This window comes from Protopterus annectens, chromosome 8.part0 (genome assembly GCF_019279795.1).
Source record: "Protopterus annectens isolate FY-2018-M chromosome 8.part0, PAN1.0, whole genome shotgun sequence".
Lineage (NCBI taxonomy): Eukaryota > Metazoa > Chordata > Ceratodontiformes > Protopteridae > Protopterus > Protopterus annectens.
In genome coordinates, this window is record NC_056741.1 from 1,246,460,820 (window position 1) to 1,246,482,231 (window position 21,412).

The 21,412-nt window shown below is 38.9% G+C and overlaps 1 protein-coding gene across 1 annotated transcript in view; it reads left to right on the top strand.

Annotated features, from left to right (window-relative positions):
- The window catches only part of LOC122809334 (neural cell adhesion molecule 1-A-like), a 142,355-nt gene that overhangs the window by 78,615 nt on the left and 42,328 nt on the right, over positions 1-21,412 (top strand). The window contains exons 5-6 of the mRNA XM_044080737.1: positions 4,656-4,793; positions 16,319-16,509. Of these exons, the coding sequence (XP_043936672.1) occupies positions 4,656-4,793; positions 16,319-16,509 (329 nt within the window). The remainder of the gene's footprint in view (positions 1-4,655; positions 4,794-16,318; positions 16,510-21,412) is intronic.

Below are 21,412 nucleotides of genomic sequence, written 5' to 3' on the forward strand. Positions count from 1 at the left end.
TTGATCCGGTCTTGCAGTTGTTTGTTGTTATCAGAAGATGGCATTTTTCACATACCCCCACTGCTGTCGTGGGCTTACCTCTCTGTACTTTATGCTATACTCGTTTCTATTCCCTTGGGTGCTGTGCAGTATACTGCATCTCAGAATATACAACTATGAAATACAACCCCCAATCTCTACAACTTCTTGTTTATTTTTTAGAACTCTGTTCCAAAAACACAGCTGTGAGGCAGTTAACCAGTTCTCAGTCACAAATACAAATCAAAAAGAAAAAGAAAACTGGAAACACTCTGAAATGCCAAGTAGTTTAATTCAAATTCACAAGTAAAACTTTCACCTTCAAGGCTTCCTCAGGCAAAATAAATACCATCAATTAAATAATCTAGTTTAAATACTCATTAAAAATCACATGACTCAAGTTACACCCTCTGATGCAACATATTTAAATAAGGTTTTAAAGTAAAACTGTCATTAAGACCAGGTGGTACATAAGCTCTCATTCTTAAAATCCATCTCATCTCTTCATTCTCAGTTAAAAGCTTTATGTTCCCATCCCTCAGTGTCTATATATCACTTTTATAGTCATAAATTTAAAAACATGTTGATCTCCCTTCTCAATGATGTGTTTACTAAGGGCATTAGTAACTACTCCATGTCTAATTTCACTCAAGTGACAGGCTATCCACTCTTTGAATTTCCTGTTCGTCATACCCACATAAAAAGCATCACAGATGTCACACACAGCTCAATATATCAAATTGCTCGTATTGCAATTCCCATACGCATGCAAAATAAATTCACCACCTGTCACTGGGTGCTTTATAGACTTCCCAGTAAACATATGCCTACAGTAAACAGAATTTCCACACTTAAACGTACCATGTTTCACATTGCCCACCTTAAAAAAATCTTTGGACTGCTCCTTATAACACAACATCTGTTTCAAAGTATTCTTCCTTTTATATCGAAAGGCTGGTGGGTTTTCTACTATTCCCTTTAGCACAGGAATGTCCCTTAAAATTGACCAGTGCTACCTAATAATGCTTTTCACCACTTCAGTATTCCTATTATAGGTGAGCATACACCTCATTTTATTTACAATGCAGCCTTACTCTAATGCTGTCCTGACTCACAGTACCAAAATAGAGCTGAAGCCCATTACTGTGTCTCTGCTGTTAAATACTTCTACTGGCAACACAGACCTCGGATTTTGAATAACCTCTATTCAAAAAATCAGAGGCAACAACATCTAACTGTTCACAGTTCACATCCTATTAGAAAATGTATCAGCTTTTATAAAAGATTTGTTGATGACATTTTGTTGTATGGGAAGGGAATCAAGATGATTTGAACAGTTCGTAGAATATGTTAATGGTGCTACCACTTTTTTTCAGATTCAAACATGATATATCAAAGGACCATGTTACATTCCTTTATGTAATGCTAAGGAAAAATGAGCAGGGCATTGTGGACATTGAACTATTTAGAAAGTATGTTAAGCATAATGGCTATCTACATCGTGACAGCATGCACCCCCCTTTTGTATTTGGAAATATAGTAATGAATCAGATGCAACGTGTAGTCAGACTAAATACTGGGCATGATAGGATGTGTGAACAGTTAGATATTGCCTCTGATTTTTTTGAATAGAAGTTATTCAGAATCTGAGGTTTGTGTTGCCAGTAGAAGTATTTAACAGCAGAGACAGAGTAATGGGCTTCGGACCTATTTTGGTACTGTGAGTAAGGACAGCATTAGAGTAAGGCCACAAGTAAATAAAATGAGGTGTATGCTCACCTATAATAGGAATACTGAAGCAGTGAAAAGCATTGTTAGGCAGAACTGGTCATTTTTAAGGGGCGTTCCTGTGCTAAAGGGAATAGTAGGAGACCCACAAGCCTTTGGATATAAAAGGAAGAATACTTTGAAACAGATGTTGTATTATAAGGAGCAGCCCAAAGATTTTTTAAGGTGGGCAATGTGAAACATGGTACGTTTAAGTGTGGAAATTGTGTTTACTGTAGTCTATAAAACACCCAGTGACAGGTGGTGAATTTATTTTGCATGCATATGGGACTTGCAATACGAGCAATTTGATATATTTAGCTAAGTGACATCTGTGATGCTTTTTATGTGGGTATGATGAACAGAAAATTCAAAAAGCAGAAAGCCTGTCATTTGAGTGAAATTAGACATGGAGTAGTTACTAATGCCCTTAGTAAACACATCATTGAGAAGGGAGATCAACATGTTTTTAAATTTATGATTTTAAAAGTGATATATAGACCATTGAGGGTTGGGAACATAAAGCTTTTAACTGAGAATGAAGAGATGAGATGGATTTTAAGAATGAGAGCATATGTACCACCTGGTCTTAATGACAGTTTTACTTTAAAACCTTATTTAAATATGTTGCATTAGAGGGTGGAACCTGAGTCGTGATTTTTAATGTATATTTAAACTAGATTATTTAATTGATAGTATTTATTTTGCCTGAGGAAGCCTTGAAGGTGAAAATTTTACTTGAGAATTTGAATTAAACTACTTGACATTTCAGAGTGTTTCCAGTTTGCTTTTTCTTTTTGATTTTTTGAACTCTATAATAATAAGAAAGTTCTAATTCCGCCCCTACCACTTTGTTGTTTATTCCTCTGTACTTCATACTGTGATGTCACCTGTATCCTTCATTTTGTTTCCTTGGATACAATACGATGAATTAGTGCATTCCTGAATCCCCACACTTCTTACAGTTTATTTTCTGAAATGCTGTACTTCACTGTGAAGTTAAATTCATTCTTCCTCCTCTGTCTAGTGATTCAGTTTGCACAACACTGTACTCTGAATTCAGCAGAACCTCTTTTCCTGGACATACTAGTATGTCATCTTTTTCTCCCATCCATTACATTTCAATCTATTAGATATTGCATTGTGAAATGTGTCCTGATGTTATCCCTCATCTTCTATTACAGAACAATTACTTAGCAGAAAGTAAGGCAGTATGCCAAATCATTCCTTTACACCAGGCATAACTTTGCACAGGCAAACAATTCATTATTTAAATATTGCCACAGTAGTGCCGGGCCAGCATACAGTGCAAGAAAATTCAAAAGGTCTTACTTATCTAACACTGATGAGTAAGTTTTCATAGAAAAGTGGACAGCAGTGGGTGACAGGTGACATTCCATATTGTCAGTGCATCAAATTCTCTGCTACTCCTCCCACCCCATCCAATCTTTTTTTCCATTTATTTAGGCTCTAGGAGCCAAACTTAATGCATGCCAAGAGTTTGGCAAGCATCTGCCCCCTGCGTCACTTCTGCAGTAGTGTCCACAAATCATGCTGATGAGGCTTTTGATGATGTAGGTAATTGTAGCATCAAACTTAGTATTTGAAAGGCACAGTGTCTCCTCATCTCCAATACTGACATACAATATTATTGGTGTGCTCACTGTGCAGTCTTTGTTGTGCAATGTACAGTACGTTCAGGAGTCCTAACCTAAATACAAAGTAGTTCAGTACACTCTGAGAGACAATCAGTACTTCTGGCAGCCCCATCTATTCTATTCACAATTCTTTTACATTTATTTTTGCCTGAATACAATAACTTAGGATTAACGTTATTCTACTTAGGTGATGGTAGGCATGAGTTTCGATAATGACCCTGTAGCTTTAATGTCTTTAAATAGTGTATTCAGTTTTTTTAAATGTACAAATTGTGATTTATTTATCAAGACATTTATTAAATGGGCAGGTAGACTGTTCCACAAGGTACAAGAGAGTACAGAGGGCAATTGTATTTGCCAGAATATGAAATTGGATCTCCTGTTTTGGAGATAGCTCTGCAAATGTACCATTCAGGGAATCAGACCATGGTCTGTATATTATAAGTTACTCATAACTTTATTAACACCTCTTCCACATTTAAATGGTCACCAGTTTTCATCTTTTCATTTTTCCATATTTTTGCAAGGTAAGTTTTAGATTTAATTGAATAAAATATGAGAAATGTCACGTATGTAAGTTTTACTGCATTGCTGATTTCACACTGCAGCAGGTCCACTTCACAGCCTGTAGTATTTTTTATTTTTGGTAAAACTAGTTTTCACTACTCTGATCTGCAGAACTGTATTTCACTAACATAATTTTCAATATGAGCAAACCAACAATATACATGGAGGTGTAAGTGCATTAAGATACTATTCTGCATATGAACAGACTCTAATCTGTAATGATATATTTCACTAAAATACTTTTCAATATGACTAGAGCAGCAGGATACATAAAGGTTCTGAAACATCCGGGTTTCATCCTTCATAAAAATATTAAAGGTGTAAAAGTATAAAAATGTATTTCTAATTAAAAAAGGTCAGAAATTGATGTGGGTCTTAACTATGCCTGGCCCAAATGCTGTTTTTTATGATGGAAAATTTGTTCTGCATGTTGATTTCTATGGAATTATTTTGATGCTAGTAAAAGAACTGTGCATGTTTTTACTTTATTACTAATACCACGAGATAACGAGGATATACACTTTAAGGTATTCTTAAATGCTGAATGTAGGATTTGAGTTGAGCTGAGTTCAGTTAAAAATGTAAATGTTCCATAATGCATAGGCTCAGACCTAAATGGATATTTGTCTTTTCTCTAATTATCAGACCGAATCTCCATTCAAGCAAACAACCACCTACAAATCAAAAAAATACATCGATTAGATGATGGGATCTATGTCTGTAATGCAAGCATCAGAGAATGGAATGAAGTAAATTCCATAAATATTTCCGTGCTCGTTGATCGTAAGTTTGACATTTGTATATTTTCTGTTTGTGATATAGTTCACTTATAGAGTCAGATATGAACTTGCTTTCTATAAATGTTTTCATGTTAAAAATAAACAGCATGTGAGATGAATAAAGGATGGTTCTTGCTAAGTTTATAAAAATGTACACTTTATATCCTTTCACTTTCTCATACTAGGCATAATGAAGGACCACCATTTAGGACATCCTATTTTTACCAGCTTTGCTAATACAGTTTGTCACTTGGTTTCACTCTTGAAGATTTCTTTATCTAGCAGCCTGTCTTGGTCTCTTGTATGATCCATTTCTTTACTGTAACACTTCCAGCCTTAATAAAATAAATATTCTTCTCATGTTATACATTTTTGTTTGAGTATTGGAAACATAGAGGATATTCAGTCTGTCCCAGTAATTCAGATAACTCTTGGTTCTTTTTGCAGTGGTAGTTCCCTACTGACCCTTTCATCAGTCACCCATGTACATGTCTTGACCTCTAGCTCCCAGAACTGGATAAATCCTTGACAGATGTTTTTGGTAGGGCATTGTACAACAGATGTGCCATCCTGTTGTTTTCTCATTCTTTAGCCACGTACTGCATTATCCTTCCAACATTACTTATTGTTAAAGCATTGTTATCGTTTTACTAGCATGACACTTGTCAGCTTTTCAAGACTTTTATCTCCTAAAACATAAACAGTTTAGAAGTGTTGAGCAGCAATACAGAAAAAAATATACAAAGAAAATCTGCTTGTCGAGCCAGATATGGCCCAAAGTTGTTAAAGAAACAATGCATTGAAGTAGAAGCTGTTTGTGACATGATGACAGCTTTTCATCACAAATCTTAGCAATATTAATTTCCCTACAATCTAGACAGGTCCTAATTAAATGGTGAAGCATATTAAATAGAATACAGCAATTAACTGATGAATCCAATATTATTTAAGGATAACGGCTTGGCATTTGTAGATTGTGAAATATTATGGGAAAATCTCATTTTTTTTTACAATAAAATTAGCTACATATCAAAAAGGAAGGAAGATGTACAGTGGGTCTATTGAACGTTAATCATCTTGAAGGTAAACAAAGCTTAGTAGGTTATTGAAAACACAAGGACATATATGAGGATGACTGGGTATTTTCAGTTTTAATTTTGCAGCAGGGTGATTAGATTTAAATAAAATGGAGATACATTTGCTCTAACTAGAAATATGTCTCTGTGGCATATTGAGATGGAGCCCTGACTGTGACTCAGATTACCTGAGTTTCATTAGTAGCTCAGGTGTTGGAGGAGCCAGCTAAGGGAGCAGGAAGGAATAGTGTTTTGCCAGCTAGCCCACACTGGGATGGAGGGGTTTCTTCTCATGATTTGATAGGTCCCTGATGATGAGTGTGGTGCTGGAATGGCATAGCAGTTTTCCTTTAGGAATTCAGTATTGAAGGAGAGACTAGAGCTAATGGTTCCTGAATGCAGTGATACACAAAACATCAGTAATTCTACCCATTTAGGGTGTGTAAATAATCCCTTAGGAGATGGGACAACATATGTAGCCCTGGGACATAGGACAATATCTGTGACTGCCAACTGCTACTCTCCAATCCAGTTCACTTTTCGGAGTTGCTAATGGTGCAGTCCCAACCAGAGGTTCAAACATAGTAGGGGCACTAAAATAAAATGGACAACAAAAGCAGATTCATGGTTAGCACGAAGAGGGAAAATATTTAAATAAATAAGTAAAATCAAAACTCTTGAAAACAGACCAAGTAAGAAAAAAGAACATACGGAAGCATAATAAAAGCCGAGAATATTTTATTTTTAGTGCTTTCATCAACAATAAGTTATGACTTCTTCAGAATAAATGAATATACATCCAAATCTCATTAAATAGTCTCAAGAGAATGCATTTGCATACATAATGTCATTCAATTAAACCATTTGGACTTTGTATTTAAATCTGCAGACTCCAAAAATAAAAACCTATTGTTTTTAAAAACCACATATTTTTTAAAACACTCTACTACAACAATAAATATGAATACTCAATTAATACATAGTGATTAATAAATAAAACATGCTTGCATGTTGATATTAAAGATAAAAATCAACTTTAAGTTTTAAATAACTAGTTAGGGTTACTACTTCATTTAACCGAGGGGGACGGGTGGCATTGCCACATTAACTCTTTATACACAAGAAGTAATTCAAGAGGTCCCCCTCTTTCATCCAACTCCACATATTCAAGTATAGTAAATTTAAAAACGTGGTTGGAGAAATTATTCAAATGCTTGACAAGTGCATTATTTGCATTACCTTTACTTACATCGTACATGTGCTGATATATACATGTCGTAAACATATTTTTTGTCTTCCCTGTGTAATATCTGTAACATTCCTGGCGCACAGTAGCATATAGCCACATTCTTGGTTCCACAATTACCTTTATGGTAGTATTTTATAGTTCCATATTTTTTGATTTCAACACTGTCCCCCTCCAAAATAAATTTACATTGCGAACAGTGTCCACATTTATTCATCCTCCCATTCTTTTTATGTCTCTCACCTTCTTTTTTCTGTTCCAATATATTCTTAAAACCTGTATCTTTTTTGTAGACCACTAATGTTTTATCCCCTATTTTACTTCCAACATGTTCATTATTAAGGATGAACCAGTTTTTTTGCTAAGATGTCTCTAATGAAAGAAAACTGTGGATTATGATTATAAGTCATTATCAATGCATTTTTGTACATAATATTATTATTACTCATATTACCAGTATTAATGCTGCTGGTCCCTGCCACATGTACTCCTTCATCCATGCCTAGACCCAAAAGTGGATAGAAGTGACCTGTTGTTTTTTTCTTGGTTACTTCTTCTAAAATATGCCTCACAAATTCCTCAGGGTACCCTCTTCTCAACAACATACCCAATAAAACCTCCATTTCTTTGTGGAATGTGTCCAACTCACTACCCATTCTGGTAAGTCTATTACCTTGTCCCTTAACAAGTGACCTTTTTTGGTGCAAGGGATGTCCACTTTCAAAATGTAAAAGGGTGTTTGAGTATGTTGGTTTCCTGTAAATAGTTGAGACAAAGTTCTTATTCACCCTGTCTTTACTAATCTGGCTATCCAAATAGTTAATACTATCTAAATTACTATCCATTGTACATCGTAAGAAAGAGGCATTAGAGTTAAGAAAAAGTAAAAATTCACTCAGCTGATCTGAATTCCCATCCCAAAAAATCAGGATGTCATCCAGATATCTCCCATAAAATTTACAGTGCTTAAAATCTTTTGAAAGAAAAACCATGGACAACTCCCATTGTGTAAGGACAATATTTGCAAACATGGCAACTCCTGATGTCTGTCTAAATAATTGTCCTTCAGATATTAAATAGTTGTTTTCTAGGACCAATTCCGTCTGGGTCCTAAAGGTTAAAACTCTAGAATGTGCATATTGGGTGTGTCCACAAAGAAAATCATAGAATAATTCTATACCCTCTTGATGAGGAATAACATTGAATAGGTCTTTCACATCAACTGCTACTAGAATAGTTTTTTCACTGTAAAATTATTGTCTAATTTTTCTTAAACAGTCCCAAGAATTTTTAATAATATGTGGAAACTTCTTTAAACTGTTTTTCAATTGAAAGTCTAGAAACTTGGCAATAGTCAAAGTTTTTGACGCCTTAGTGTGTACTATAGGCCTGAGGGGTGGGTTGGTGGTATCTTTATGAATTTTTGGGATCCCAAATATCATTGGGATTTTAGGCCTACTATGTAACAGGAACTCATACTCTGCTTTCAACATCTGGTCATTTAATAACAAATCGTATAAAATGACATCTATATTCCTGTATGCTATGTTCAGCTCATTGAGGGATACCTGTTCATATCCATCCCCAAACAAATTTCTAAATATATTGTCCACATATATCTGTTCGTCTATCACCACCAACCCACCTCCTTTATCTGGTTTCATGACTCTAATTCATTTATTTTAAATACTAGATAACAAATTATATTCATCCTCTCTCAAGATGTTTTTTGTGTTTCACTGTTACAGTCATTACATTTGGGTAATCTGCTTGCAGATTGCCCTCAGTCGGCCTGATTAACAAAGTCTTGGGTCCTGCGTCGGTTGCTGTCCCTTCTTCCATGACTTCAGGTCGACAGGGGTATAAAACTTGCAGCTGACGCCATTACATCAGTCTTTCTTGCCGTGCGGTGCCCGAAGCAGAAGCAATTCACAAGTGCCAGCCAGCCAACTCCTGAAATTTTCGTTTTTCGAGTTTCAGAACCAAAGTCTTCAACTAAAGCTAAGTACCCATTTGGAGAAACATTTTCTTGCTCCTTTCCAATGTCAGTAAATGTTAATAATTGCATTACTTCTGGAAAGCAAATACCTCATAAAGATTTTCATTTGTACTGTATTCCCTGCCTAGGCCCTGACCAACGTACCTTGCTGTCGGTTGTGTACTTTATTTAATCAGCGTGCTATCCATCGTTGGTATATTTTCACCTCTAATTATTTTGGTTCTTGGTTTAATTATCCAGAAATGTCAGCGGTTAGCCATCCGACTATCGGGATTCCAAAAAAACACAAAGAGAAATACAGAAACAGGCCACCGAGGTCCATATCTTCCGACGACACTTCTCCTAAGCCAGTCACCAGTTCACCGGTATTCAATGAGGTGCTTTCGCAGACCCTAATACCCGCTACTTCTGATTCGCAGGCCTCTACTGAGACCCATTTGGAGTCCAGTATGCCGCGAGATGCTTCAACTATGGAACCCGCTGATGTCTCTACCTTGGTTGGGTCCGGAGCCGCTGAAGAGGCACTGGCTTCTGAGGGTGTATTCAGGCCTATGGACTTGCATATTAAACCGATGCCTCCTGCTTTACTTTGGCCTAAATCTTGAACCATGCCTAAAAAAATGATGCCCAGACCACATGCTCAGGCCTCTATGCCTAAAACACAAATAATAAGAATGGCTGAAGATCTAATAACTAATCAGAGGTAGCCAACCCCCCCCCCCCCCTTCTAAGAGGCCTAGGACTGAAGTTGATTATGAATCTTCTGATCAGGATTCTGTTTTTCTGATTCTTCTGATGATCTGGATTTCCCTTATCTACTTAAGAAGATTCTGATGCAGAGGGCTCCATTCCCTCTGCTTCCCCTCCTGAGGATTTTTCTTTTGGGGAAACCTTACGTACTCTAAGGGAGCATTTCCACTGGGAAAGCCAGGATTTTTATGATTCAAAAAAAGAGGCTTAGGGATTTCCTTCTCCTACCTCAGCATAGGCCTTTAGCTATTCCTCCTGTACTAGACATTGTTGATGATGCCTTTTCGGAATCTAGTTTGGCCCCTGATTCCTTGCCTCCTGCTCCCAGAAAACCTGACAGATACTACAGGGTCCCTGAGTCCCACAAGTTCCTTTTTAAAAATCCTATTGCAGATCCAGAGGCTATTTCACAGGGCCCCAAGGGCATTAAGGCTTCTACTGCTAAAAATCCTACCCCTTCTGATAGAGACTCTAGGGCACTGGATAGATGGGGTAAGAAGGTTTACACTTCTGCAACCTTGGCCATTAGGGCTTTAAACTGCCAGTTTCATATGTTAAAGTATCAGCAACATGTTATTGGACTGCTTAAACAGAAAATGATGTTGATTCCTGACTGTGTGGAAAACAGAGAATTACAGGATTTAATGCATTCTGCTGAACAAGTTGGAAAAATACTTTGCAGTGTTGTTTTGATTCATTAGAGGCTTCTTGCAGTGCTGCTGTTACTGGGTCTGTGCTCAGAAGGCATACTTGGCTTAAGGAACAATCTTTGCCTGATCATGTTAAAGCTAAATTGTTGGATGCTCCCTTAAATCAGGATCGCCTATTTGGCAACAAGGCTCTCGAAGTTTTTAAAAAGATGGAAGATAAAGCTAAATCTATGCAAACTGTTAAAGATTTCTTGCAAGTTCAGCCTCCTAGATTTAGTAGGCACTTGCCCTCTAAGAATTGGTCCTTTCCAGCACCTTCCACATCTTTTCAAGCCAAACCCAGACACAGCAAAAAACCCAGATTTCAGTCCCAGGGAACACACAACACTAAGCAGTGTGTGTGGGGGGGGGGGCTCCACTTCCAAATCTGGGAGTAGTAACACTTCCCCCTATGGTAAACTGTCTCAATGACTTCCTTTGAAAATGTCCAAGCACTTATTAACTGACTGCCCCTTTGGGTGGAAAGATTGCTCTTCATGCAAATAATTGGAAACTCATTACCCAGGACAAATGGGTTTTAAATATAGTATCCCAGGGATACAGATTTCACTTCCATATGTTGCCAACACCAAGTGGGTGGCCTGACCTACCCCCAAATCAGTGGGCAGAGGCTCCAAAACAAGTACTTTCTCTCTTAAGCATGGGGGCTATTCAACTGGTACCAGAAGAGGAAAAGGGACAAGTTTTCTACTCAAGACTTTTCCTGGTACCCAGAAAAAACAATTTATGGCACCCTATCCTGGACCTGTCTACTTTAAGCACCTTTTTGGAGATTCCAAAATTCAAGACGCTGACTCTTCACCAATTACTTCCTATGCTAGGCAAAGATGCCTGGTTGGCAACACTAGATTTAAAAGAAGCATACCTGCACATCTCAATCAGGGAATCTTGCAGAAGATACCTACTTTTCAAAGCAGGCTGCACACACTATCAGTTCTCTGCACTGCCCTTTGGCTTATCTACTGTGCCCAGGGTATTCACAAAGTGCCTAGCTCCAGTTATTGCATTTTTCAGGCAAAGAAATATTCAAATATACCCATACCTGGACGATTGTCTAATTCAGGCAGAAAGCCAAGATATACTTTTGAATCATCTGGCCTTTGTTCAAAGGGTTCTAACTTGTCTGGGATACACCATAAATGTAAAGAAATCACACCTGGTACCCTGTCAACAAATTATATTCCTGGGAGCAAGCTTGAATACAACTTCCCACATGGCTTACCTCACGCCAGAGAAACAAATTCATTTTACAACCTACTTCAAACAAGTGGCCACAAATACCCTGCTATCTGCAAGAAAAATATGGCAAGCCTTGGGGTTCCTGGCCTCCTGCATTCTTCTAATTCCGTATGCAAGACTGCATATGAGGAAACTACATTGGTATCTAAAAAGCCTATGGTGTCAACATTCTCAGGATCTAGAAGCAATGATTCCTATCTTACCTTGCCTACACCTAGAGTTCCTTTGGTGGGCAGAGGCCTGCCACCAAAACAAGGGACTACCTTTCACACCACCCCCTGCCGACCAAACCCTAACAACAGATGCATCAGACTATGCATGGAGGGCTCACCTGGCAGGGAAGTGCATTCAGGGCAAATGGAACCCAAGTCAAATGCACCTGCATATCAATCAAAAAGAAATGTTAGCTGTACAGAATGCTCTGACAGCCTTCAAGGACCATATTCTTCCAGGACAACTAATGGCAAAGACGGACAACACCACTGTTATGTGGTACATAAACAAGCAGGGAGGTTCACATTCTTACCCCCTCTGCAGACTAGCCATGGCATTGTGGAACACAGCCTTGAGCTACCAAGTGCACCTACAAGCTCAATTCCTGCCAGGAAAATTAAATACACTGGCAGACAGACTAATCAGAAACCTCATGGACTCACATGAGTTGAAACTGGAACCAAGGATTTTCAACATGTTGATAAGCAAATGGGGGAGCCTAGATATAGACCTTTTTGCCTCCCACAGAACTACCAATTGGACAAATTTTGCACAAGGACTCCCCACAAACAAGCTCAGAAAGTGGATGCTCTGTCCTTCAGTGGAAAGACCTGTCAGTCTATGCCTTCCCCCCTCTGCCTCTTCTCTCCAAAGTACTACTAAAAATCAAACAGGACAAACCAAGGATGATTTTGATCACTCCAAAGTGGCCGCACCAACAATGGTACCCCCTCCTGCGCAGTGTGTCATGGTTATCTCCATGGCACCTGCCTCAGACTCCTTCCCTGTTGTCTCAGCAGGAGAACCAGATTCTGCACCCTCAACTTCTAACACTGAACCTGGCAGCCTGGCTAATTACATAATCTTTCCTTTACCTTCCCTCAGTAAACCTGCGATGGATATTTTAGAGGCAAGGAAGCCTAGTACTAGAAAATCTTATTCTGAAAAATGGAAAAGATTCTATGCCTGGAACCAATCTCAAGGGATGAGCACAGCAGCACCCATTTTACCTCAGATTGTACAATACTTAACTATGATGCTTCACAAGGGCCTGTCTTTTTCCTCCATTAAAATCCATGCCTCAGCCATTTCAGCTCATTATAACACATAACCTCTCCTCTTCTCCCATCCACTACTCAAGCAGTACCTCAGAGGGGCTAAAAATTTGAGACCACCCAGGAGAGCTCCAACCCCAGCCAGGGACCTTAACTTTGTTTTGGAGAAACTCACTCTACCTCCTTTTGAGCCAGCTGCTACTGCAGACTTAAAATTTCTTTATTGGAAACCAGCTTTCCTTTTAGCAATCACTTCAGCTTGAAGGGTATCTGAATTACAGGCCATTATGGCAGTGGAGCCTTTCATCATCTTTCATGCGGACAGGGTGTACCTCAGAATCAATCCATCCTTCATGCCCAAGGTAGTATCCAGTGTGGCTCTTAATCAGTCCATTCATTTTCCAACCTTCTTTCCCAATCCACAGAACAAAGGAGAATGGATACTGCATTCCTTAGATGTGCACAGACAACTTAGATTCTATATGGACAGGACTAAACCTCAAAGAAAATCTGAACAACTGCTGGTGGCATTTGCTGTAGGGGCAGAGGGGAAGGCTATTTCAAAGCAAACCATTTCTAAATGGATAGGCCATTGCATTCATTTCTGCTATAAGCACCATGGAAAACCTATCTCCCAGGGGATCAGACCTCACTCCACCAGGGTTGCATCTACCTTTACAGCCTTTCTCAGAGGTATCCCTACCAGGGACATCCTAGAAGCTGCTACCTGGAGTTCTGTACATACTTTCACCAAGCATTATCATTTGCCAATTTTCTCTAAATCCATAGCTGGCTTTGCTATTGCAGTCTTCCTCCCAACCATAGCTTTGGGAATCTACCCAAATGTAATGACTGCAACAGTGAAACACGAAGAACATAGTACAGTTGTGTACACTTACCATAAATGTAGATGTTTGAGTGTATTCACTGTTGCAGTCCGGGTTACCCTCCCTCCAGCTGCCTAACTTCTTTTGGCTATACCTCTACTTTCCTTTACTATGCTTAAAAGCCTTTTTGGTGTATTTGCTTTTTTGTTGGAGGTATATCATTATACTTTTATATTTAATTGCTTCCCATTAGGGGGCACCTGACATCTGGGGCAAGAAAAACTGATGTAATGGCATCGGCTGCATGTTTTATACCCCTGACGACCTGACGTCATGGAAGAAGGGACAGCAACCGATGCAGGACCCAAGACTTTGTTAATCAGGCCAAATGAGGGCTACCTGCAAGCAGATAACCCAAATGTAATGACTGCAACAGTGAATACACTCGAAAATCTACATTTATGGTAAGTGTACCCAACTGTACTTTATATATGTCCTTGGGGTTTATGTTATTTTTATGGAGGGTCCTGATATCATTCATGCACATCGTTTCAAAAAGTTGTAATGTGGGGTGTAAGGGTGGGTTGCATACACTGGCCTTTTTGCACAATGTATTGTGGTTTGAATTAGATTCAGTGTTAATGGTCACACTTAAATTGAGCTTCCTTGTGTATAATATAACATCCAGCAAGGTTTTATCCATGCATGCGTTCCTAGTAGGCACAAAATTCAGCCCATTCTGGAACAAAGTCACCCATTCTTTTGTGACCTAGTGACTACCTAAATTGTAAAATTTAAAATCAAAATGATCATTGTATATTATTAAATCATCATTAGTTTCTTCTGTCACCAAAAATGCTTGTAATACACAATCATTTACCAATTCATAGCTCTCCCCCTCCCATGGGTACCCAAAATAAATAAATAAATAAATAAATAAAAACTAAAGTCAGGTATATTTTTTACCATAGATAATATTGTGTGGACATTACCTGAAAACAAGAAGAAAAAAATAAGAAAAATAGCACATTTGTTTTTCATTTAGGATTTAAAGACCTGTAGGATATAGCCATGTAGTATACTGAAAGTGTTACACAGATTTTTGAATTTCTAAGATGTGCGGTGCTACAAGGCCTGGATTTGAGAATTTCTTGAAGGCAGTTTTGAATTTAAAGTCTCTGGGGGAAAAATCCTCCACTGACTGTGCTTGAATTTTGTTTAGAGCAGCTAGTCAATTCTTCCTTTGAAAAAGTGCTATCAACCCCTGTGAAGTTCCTTGCCTTCTTGGAAAACTGCTATTTTTGGAAGGTGGCGGTTCGGCCAAGAAGATATCTGAATTACAAACCTTAATATTTTATATGGTTATAGTTTTCCAGGGTGTTAGCCTTCAGTTTCAACCCATTCTTTATTGTGAAAATGACGTAAAATAGCACAGAATTAGAAAATTATTCTGTCATCCTCCTTTCATTAATCTCAGAATACATCAGTTGTTTTGTATTTAAGAAATCCAAAAAAGTAGTTGTGGATCTATGGTTCTAGACCCAAACAAATACACTGAGGGTTCTTTTAGAGCTCTTTTAAATATAGAGGAATCAGATCTAGCCACCTTCATCAGGGAAGTGTCATCCAGTGTGTACTTTTGAGGCAATCATTGCAAACTGGATTGTCACGCCACAGCTGTGGATGGGGCTGGGGGCAGAGCTGGAGCTGCTACTTTATTTATGTACATTATGTTATATGTAGCGTGGACATTGTAATTTGTTGTTCTGATGAGTAATACCTGATATGGGACTATATCGTATGATCACAAGACCATATGATGGAGTGTGATAAGATCAAATCTTAGAACATCAAACCGGTTTCTGCTCCAAAAGCCAATATATTGGGGATTGGGTGTTTGCCCTTTGCCCAGTGTAGAACGACATCAGAGTTGGTGTATGTAATATGCAGAGGGTAGGGGGTGTAGACTCCCCTGCAAAAAACCCTGTTTATCTAGCTGGTTTCCAGAGAAGAAGATGGCTCCACATTCCACGATTCACACCTAGGGCTGTCAATTGGTGGTAATCAGGGAGAGGGGACAGCATTTACCGAAAAACCTGAAGCCAGATGGTGAGATTTTGTTTTCCTGTAAGTAAATACTGTGGATTCTGAGGTGATGCTGTAACGTTTTTGCTATAGTGAGTGTCTCATACTTTTTTTGATGCCATCAACAAGAGTCTGTTGGATGTCAATGGGTCTTCTGAGGCATAAAATTCTGCACGTTGTTGCCAGCTGAATTGTAATAAGTCAAAACATTTAAAATATATAAATATATCTACTATCGCATAACCTACAAAACAACTGTTTCCAATAGATGAATCTAAGTACCCTGACACCATTGAAAAACAATTAACCTTGTTGTGAACTGTTTGCAGATTCTCCTGTCTTTGAAGGGAACAAGACAGAATCTCTGTATGCAGTAACTGGGAGACCTGTCAATTTCTCATTCACCATCAGTGCCAGGCCTAAAGCAACTTTATCTCTAACACTAAATGGTACTGATATTGGGACTAAACAAATTAATGAAACAGCAAAGCAAGGAACAACACAACATTTATACTTCCAAGTAAGTATTAATATACCTACAAAAATACTTTCAGTTTACTAACTAGCTAGATATTGAATATAGTACAGTTTATTTCCTTCTGCAGTGATGCATAGAAAGATCCAATGTTCATGTGTTTTGCACAGGGATGTTAGTCATTTTGTTTTGTGTGTAATAAACAATAGGGTGTAACCTTAGCAACAGATTCATGAATTAGTTAGGTTACCACCTGTAGACAGGCAGAACAGAACATAACCAATAGTACTCTGTCAGCTGACAGTCATAAGTGGAGAACAGAAAGCTTGTGTGTGAACAGTATACACACATTCTTTGTTCATAGGTATATAGTAGATTAACAACCATCAGGGCCTTTATACGCCTAGCCATACAACCCAACCCAATTGTGCCCACTTGTAACATGTGCATCTTAATTGTGGGGTATATTTGTTAGCAGGTTGCTAAAAAGTTAAGTGATGGGGTGTGTTAGTTAGGGAATGTTTACTGTTGGCCTATGTCTATAAGAGACATGAGGACCAGCAAAGGGATGAATTTATGATTATCCATACAGTGTTAGTTAGGGAATTCTCACTGTTGGCTTCTGTTTGTAAGAAATGTGGGGGCCAGCCCAGGGATGAATTTGCAATTTCCCATCCAATGGTCAAGATTACGTTTGAATAGAGTTAGAGATAGCCTCAGCTTCACATGGATGGGAAGCTCATTCCAGATCATGGTGATCTTTTGATTCACATATCTGTCTCAGCAGCATATTCTATTTATGTTGCAAGCAAAGGTCAGATCTCTGGAACTAATGTTTCTGGTGCTGCTTGTTTTGTAGCTGTGCAAAAGCTCCATCAGGGATGGAGCTACAAATGCTTTATATGCCAAGCACAGATTGTCTTTCAACAACATGTAGGAGAAAAAGTATAGAGACAGGGCTCTAAGGCAGACTGTATAGGACAGTGTGTTAATGTCTTGGATTTTCTTGGTGAGACACTTATGTGGTCATTGCTTCTGTTGCATATGCCTAGACAGGTACATGGGGAATAGGCCATTGCACTCACTGATGGGTCTGATAAGGGATGAGTAGAGTGGTGATATAACTTCCTTGGACCTACATGTCATATCCTTACTAATAAGTTGGGCAACATAGAATAATTTTCTTACTACCTTGGCTATTTGTTGATCAAAGTTCAGATTAATGTCTACATACGTTCGCAGATCTCTAACTACTGAGTGAACCTTTGCCTTATCAATGGAGCAATTTGCCTGGGTAGACATTTTGCCAAAAGGCACTATAATGCACTTCTTTGTATTAAGTTTTATTCTGTAGCTATGGCACATTTATCTGTGCTAGACCCTCTTGCAGGATGCTAGTGTCAAATGGAGAATTTATGATAGTTCCCAATTTGCAGTTGTCTGTGAACTTGGTGAGCCAAAGGCCTTTGACATTAGCCTTAATATCCAAAAAGTAGATACCAAAGAGGAGTGGGCCCAGCATAGATCCCTGTGGTACTCAACTGGTGACCTGCATCTTGCTGGGGGTGGGCTCACCAGTTTTGACTTCTTGGGTCTTATCTGTGAGCCAGCTGGCAATCCAACCATTTGTGCAGGGATTTGTGCTTTAGTCAGATCTAGGTAGGTGGTATACACCATTTTCCCTTCATCCATTGCCTTGGTTAGCTTCTCAAAGAAGTCTACCAGTTTAAGTAGACATGACCTTCCTTTGACAAAACCAAAGTAGGATGGCTACAGTGTCTATAGGGTGCTAATGCCTTTGTAGATAATTTCCATGATAATTCATTCCATGGCTTTGTGTATTAGACTAGTCTGACTAAAGGGTCTGTAGCTTCCGAGGTCAGTTGATGGTCCACCCTTTTGAAGAGGGATAACCATTGCCATCCACCATTCACTTGGCATGTAGTCTGTTTTGAGGCTGTAGTTGAAAGTGACTCAAGTGGTCCTAAAAGGTCATATTTCAGACTATTTAGTAGGCAACCTGGGATATTGTCGGGCTCCAATGAGGTTGTGTTTTTAGCCTTAGTGAGCATTGCTATGACCTGCATCCTGCTGACAGTTGGGGGTATGCTGATAAGAATTTCATATGGGGTGGCAGGGGCAGTGGAAGTAAAGTCTGAGCTTAATTTGTCAGCCAACAGATTTGCTATGTCATTCTGCTCAGTGAAGGTGGTACCATTTACTACCAGTTCTGCACACAGTTGCATGTTACATGGGATGTTTTGGTCACAACTGTCAATAACCTTGTGGTTGTTTGTAGCCTGAGAAGCTATTTTGACCTCTATTTGACCTTGTTGGATTTAATTAGCCCTGTTAGCGTGCTGTTTAGTTTTATTAGTGAGCTCTTGTCATTATGAGAGTTGCTCTTTCTGACTTTGGCCATGACTTTTCTCCTTTTAATATATGCCCTCTTAAGATTAGGATTCCACCGGTGTTTTTCTTTTTTTTTTTTTTTTTTTTTGGGGCGGGGGCTTGTTTTGGGCTTACTTCTGGTAGATACAGCAGTCTCTATGCAGCCATTCACATGTCTGTGCAGTATTTCTCTGAATAATTCTGCACAGAGTATTGTGAACTCTGGGTTGGGAGAGGCATTGAATTTTGACAAACTATCATTTAATAGGATGTAGTTTGCTTTAGAATAGCTTTTAAATGTAACAGGTTTTGCTGGATTTTCCAAGTTGATTTTTATTTTGAATGAGTCAGCTTTGTGATCTGACCTCACCAGTGAGGATGTGACATGGGGGAGGTGCGGGACAGCACTCTCCCACAGATGTGTAGCTAGGACAGGGCAAGAAGAGAATGGCCTAGGTGCAAAGTGTTGGGTTGGTGTGATTGGCCATTGATCATCCCAATTTGCATTTGCAGTCAAACCTGGGTGCTGCAGTGCTCCATGTGTGGTCTATGCTGCAGTAACTGTTTGCTATATTTGTAGCAAGAAGTATAATATAGTTTAAAAGAAGATTTTTTTTTTATCTTCACTTGAAGAGCCAAGGGGATGGGGTGCTAGTTTGTGATACCAGCACAGTGTGTGGATGGAGCCAGCTACTCCTCTGCTTTCCCATATTGATAAGAACATAGACCAGTATGTTTGAACCTCTGGTTGAAGTGTGCACTAAATTATCAAAGGCATTTGTGTTAATAAAGTCCTGGAAACTTTATGCCTGCAAGTTGGAGGCATTATATGTTTCCCAGTCTACAGATCGTAGATAAAGTCTTTGTATGAATAGAGTGTTTGGTTGGATGAAGAGTGGGCCTAGTAGGTCTAGATAAGAGTTGTGGGATTCTTGGTGGTGACCTACAGTTTGCTAAGATATGGTAAAGGGCTCAATCTAAGGTGGCTTACACATGGATGAACTCCAGGGTATCATACTATTTAAGCAACCTTGAGGTATAGTTGTTGCTAATGGAAATTGAGACACCTTCACCTTTAGTCTCTTTGTGGGCAGCTGATGGTCTAAATGTGTGAAAGGTACTGAAGCCTTGCACTGCCAGAGCACTTTCTGAGGCTTTAACACGTCTCAGTAACAGCACAGATGTCTATAATCTCCAGAGTGAGGAGAGCTTGTAGTGTGTTGAGTTTCTTGTCAAGGCTCCTAGCATTGAGCAGTAACACCTTTAGGTTCCTTTGGGTTTCATTTGCTATGTCGGTAAGTTTGTCACTTTGGCATTGCCTAAAAAAAAAGCTGTAAGGGATGGATAAAATTTTAGCCAAAATCCAGAAGCTCTGGGGGACAGCTTTAGGCTATGTTTGACTAAACAATGTGTTCTGTTGATTATGTTTCCCTAGGCTGAAAGATATTGAATCCCCATAGATTGACACCAGAAATGAAGCCAATTGTTAAAGTCAATCATTTTTTTGTTCATACTGTGGAATCATCCTTGGTGAATGATGATTGCTGCTCAATGCACAGGACATACTAGTCTGTGACACATATTCAGAGAGGTCCATAATGCCTCTCTTTATATAACCCAGAAAAGTATGTCCTCGGGTCATTTATGCTCACATGGACTATGATAGACTCATGCCAGTACCTGTGGTGCAATAAGTTGACTGCATCTGTAACTTGATGGATCTTGATTCCAGATAAGCAACTGACCGTAATTTTCTCCTTGTCCAGTCTGGTGAGTGGGATATCTGTGCATCATCCCCTATGGCAAGAGTCCTGGGTAAACTGTTTGCATGCCTTATGAGCTTTGTTTTTGGGGGTCCATTGGGTGTAGGCTTAATGTGTGGTGTTTGGTGTTGCTTCTAGTGTATGATTCAGAGATTACTGAGGGAAGGCATTGCTGTTTGCAGGCTTAGGAGGTCTTTAATGTTTGGGGAGATTGCTTTTTAGTGTCTCAGCATAAGATGGTCTATGTGTGTCAACACTGTGTGGAGGATGTAACGTGTGTGTTCTTGATAACCCTGTTTTGAGTTTTTTAAGGATTAAAAGGTTGCTAGCGAACATGAGACAATTGTGACATTGTCTCAGGATGCCCATATCTACCAAACTGGCTATGAAGACATTTGGAAATTGCATATCCTTGTTGTCTGGACCTGTATTAGTGTGGGTTATTAGGGTTTGAGGACTGGGTTTTACAGAGGTCTCCTAGGGTGGTCTCTAGGGTTAGGGACTAGATATGAATATGCTAGGATATGGTATTAGATAGTACTAATACCATAGCCTATCACTATCTGATGTGCAGGCTAGCTGCTCTGAGCTAAACTCTGTGAAATGTTTCACTAATTTGTTGGTTACAGTCCTAGCACTAGTTTTATAGATAAGCTTCTATGTTTTCCAGCTTAGATAGACCAGGCTACCACATCCTGCCACTGGGTGGAATATCCCAGTCTTCTTAATGTAAAAGCACAAAAATATTGCTTTACAGCATATGCTACTACAAAACAGCTTTAGCAAGCTATCTA